The sequence below is a fragment of the Emiliania huxleyi genome (genome assembly GCF_000372725.1).
Source record: "Emiliania huxleyi CCMP1516 unplaced genomic scaffold EMIHUscaffold_629, whole genome shotgun sequence".
NCBI classification, from domain to species: Eukaryota; Haptophyta; order Isochrysidales; family Noelaerhabdaceae; genus Emiliania; species Emiliania huxleyi.
In genome coordinates this window covers 21278-25051 of record NW_005197280.1, presented here as the reverse complement: position 1 = coordinate 25051, position 3774 = coordinate 21278, and the positions used below count along the sequence as shown (strand labels likewise).

Here is a 3774-nt window from a genome sequence, read left to right as displayed (position 1 = left end):
AGCACGACGAGCGGCCGTCGGCGCACGCCTCGTCCCACGCCCCGAGCTGGCGGACAAAGGCCGCCAAGCTCTTGAGGCCGGGCGAGGGCGCGGCGGGCGACGGGGCAAGGGAGCAGCCGGGCGAGGAGAGGTAGGAGGTGCTCGCCGGCGAGCGCTCCCGCGCCTGCGAAGGGGCAAGGCCTGAGGGCGGGCGGGCGGTCGGGCGGGCGGGCGCGGGTGGGGGGGATAAACGCTGCGCCGCCAAAGGAACCAGCGACACTGGCCGCGGCTCGTCGCCACGCGCCGGCTCGGAAGAGGGGCTGTCGGCGGCGAAGCAGAGTGGCACGCCTCGCCGCTCGAGCCGCCGACAGCCCCCCTCCTCGACGTGACGGCCGCTCCCGGAGCCGGCCGGTGCGCGCCTGACCCACGCCCCCTCTCGCACCCCTCCGACCCCCCCTGCGCGGCGCACCCGTCCGCTGTGCGCCGGCTCGAGCGCCTATTGCCAAATCGCGACGTTTGAGCGCAGCGCACGCATCCTCTGGGCGCCTGAGCGCGGCGGAATCTTGCCAGAATGTGGCCGCAGGAAGAGCCTCCGGCGGGCCTCCGGCGGACGCCTGGCGGCGTGGCGCTGCGCGCCGGCCTGCGGCCCAAAGCCCGAACGAGCGGTCAAGTTAACTTGACGCGCCGAATCCCTTGGTTGGCCCTCGCAGCTGTGATACAAAAGTGGGGACGCGCCTGGCGGCGCGCCCCCAAAAAGAATTCAACGAAAAGAACTCTCTCTCACAGCACACAGGTTCGACACAGGTACGCCACAATACCAAAAGAGGCACAGTCGCGGGGGCGCCTACACGAAGGCGTCGAGGTGGGCGAAGGGGGAAGGGCGGCAATCGCCCTCACCCTTACGACGCCCACCCCGGCACTCCCCGTCAACCCACCCCTCCCTCTCAAGCGCAATCGCCCTGCGCTCCGCCTCCGCGGCACGCTTGCCCGCCTTCTTCGCCCCGAGGGGCGTGGCCGCGGCAGGCGTCCTGCGGAGCAGGCTCGCCCCCTCCCTCAGCCGCATCAACCGCATCTCCTCGGCCTCCAACGCCTGGCCGCTAAGTCCGCTCCGCGCCAGAAAAGCCTCCTTCGCCTTGAACTCGAGCGCCCCCAAGCGAGCCCCCTCGACCCGTATCTCGTCTCCCAGCTCGTCCACCCTCGAAAACGCAGGCTGGGCCGCGCGCGCCGAGGCGCGCGCACAGACCCGGTTAACGACGTCCGAATACTCCTGCACCGTCATCGTCGGTGCCTCTCCTAGGAGTGCGCGTGCCCGCTCCTCCCTAAGCGCCCTCTCGTCCTCGTCCTCCTCCTCCTCCGTGTCCTCCCCCTCCTCTTGTGCCGCCACGTGCATCTCGTCCTGGAGCTTATAGAGCCGCGCGTATTCAGTGAGCTCAAACGGCAGCAGCTCCGAGTCGGGCCCGCACGGCCAAGAGGAAGAAGGAGAGGAGACCTGTGCCGTTGTAGCCGAGGTGATGGTTACGCCGCAGAGATACGTGGGACGAGGCCCCCCAGGGGGCTCCGCCTCTGCGGAGCCTCCAGAGCCACCAGAGATGGCAGGGGGGGGCGTCATTCCGTGGTTCGCCGCCTCGGTGTCGGGCACATTCTCAAACTCTCCTTTGTGGTCCTTGGCGCCACGGCGCCGCCCTCGACGGCGCCGCGGTGCCTTCCGCCCGCCCGCAGCAGCGGCCCCCTCGCCACTGCCTGCGTCAACCTCAGGAGCGTGCACAAAGCACAAACCTCGCAACAGGCCGTATATCTCATATTCCTTCCGGCGGCCGCAGGTGGGGCCACCGGAATAGGGCCAGGCCGCGAGTTCACTGGCGAATACACCTGGGAAACACAAAATTACACAAGTAGGATTCCTACCTCCCATAGCTGCCCCCGTAGTCTTTGTTAGTATCGAGGTATCTCGAGTTTTGGGGGTTCTCGGCGCCGCGACAGCGCTGCGAGCAGCATCGCGCTCGGCCTGCTGAGAGAAGACCTTCCCGGACGGCAGTGACAATTTACCCGACATCAATCGTCGACGGCAAGCTCGAGAACTGCGCCTCCAAAGTCGCCCAGATTTGCCTCTCGCGGCGCGCTGAGTTAGTATCGCCGGTGCGCCAGCAGGCTCTGCTCCACAGCAGGGCATGCCTGACTGGCTCCTGCTAGCCGTGCGTCCTGGTGGCATCCATTGCCAGCTCAGGTAGCCTCAGGAGGTCGCCTCGCGCACGACGCGGCGTCGCACAGCACCGCTCAGCGTTACTACCGAGTTAGTATCGTCGACCCACAGAGACTGCTCTTCTGTAGGTGGAGCCGACAAACGCCGGCCGGGTCGGCCCCGCCGCCCCCATCGCCGCCGCCGGGGCGGCGGCGGCCTCGGCGGACCATCCGGCGCGCCGCGCGCCCGTCAGGGAGGTGTTCACCACCCCTGGCTCCTCACCCCGCCACGCCTTCGTGCGGACGCCGTGGCACCCACCTCAGGCGCCGCTCGGACTCGGTTGACGGCCACCCAAGTGCTTGGCTCGTGCCAAGCCGACCGGCAGGCGATTCCCAGTCACTGCTAGGCTAATCTCGGGCTGTCCTGCGTCAGTGTGGTGCCGTGAGGGGCGCCGCCCCCAAAACTACGACTATTAGTACCGTGCGGGGCAGTGCATTTAATTCTGTCGAAAATCCAAATCTGCTCCGTGGAGCTTATTGGGCTAGGATCATACGTCCGGGAGGCCCCCCATGCGTGCCGTAACGATCGACAGCGATCTGGCTACCACATTGGGCTAAACCCCACCTGGCTTCCTCCCGCTAAATATCGCCGGAGTTATCTTGCACCTCGAAGCGCAGAAAGGCTTCCAACCTCCTCTCCCATCTGGCGCTTGCGTCGGGCAGCGTGGGCGCGGCATCCGTGACGGATGCGGGCCCTTCTCTCGCGGGATCGCTGGGAGCCGCTCGGCTCCCCACGCGCCGCCGAGCTGCGATGGCGCCACCGCAACGGCTGCCCCTCCTCGGCTCCCGCCCCGGGGCTGCCGAAATAGGCGTCCCGAGCCACCGTTTGCAACATCCGCGCGGAACGGCGGCGCTGCCGACGCCCCCCCGACCGGCAAACTCCATTGGAAGGGCGGTGGTGAACGCTCCACCTCAGAAATGTCGTCGTCGTCGCGCAGTTCCCTAGTGTCCGCTCGGCGGCCGGCGGCGGCCGGCGGCCAAGAATCCGGATTTTCGTCTCTCGACGCGAAGATATGGTCCCGAGTCTCACTACTCGCCCCTCCATCCTGTAGGTCTGGACTTTGCGTCCAAAGCAGGCGCGATGTATCGTCGCCCTCATCGTCCGCGGTCATCCTTTCAGCCTCAAACGGGCCAAACGACTGTCTCGCCATCACCCATCTCGCCTCTCGCGGTCGCGTCACACCTTCCCTCGTGCCGCGAGTAGGCGCGTGAGTGATGGCCCTGCCGCCAGGTACACGGCTACACCTCGGGACGCCGTGCTGAGACGGGTAGAGCCGCCCCGCGGGAGCAAAAGCCGCCTCGCGCGCCTCAGCCCGCCGGGCCCCTCGGCGGCCAGTATGGGGTGGATACGGCGGTGATAAACCCCTCTGACAGCAGCGCCTCACGGCGTGGGCTGCGAGGTCACTCGGGGTGACCCAGGGGGCGGCGGGGGAGCAATCTCCCGCCGGAGCAGCGGGTGATATTCCCGCTACTCGCTCGAGTTTGAGGTGCGCCGCGCCTCGCCTGTGTTGCCTTCCCGGCCGCCCCAGCCGCCCTCACCGTTCCTCATCCCCTCCA

General features: G+C 67.9%; 1 protein-coding gene across 1 annotated transcript; it reads right to left on the bottom strand.

Annotated features, from left to right (window-relative positions):
* Positions 1-823: 823 nt before the first annotated feature.
* On the bottom strand, positions 824-1258 carry EMIHUDRAFT_248074 (hypothetical protein; the record flags this gene model as incomplete). The annotated part of the gene is made up of 1 exon (XM_005763573.1): positions 824-1258. One exon carries the CDS (start codon positions 1256-1258, stop codon positions 824-826), a length of 435 nt encoding a protein of 144 aa, XP_005763630.1.
* Positions 1259-3774: the final 2516 nt, after the last annotated feature.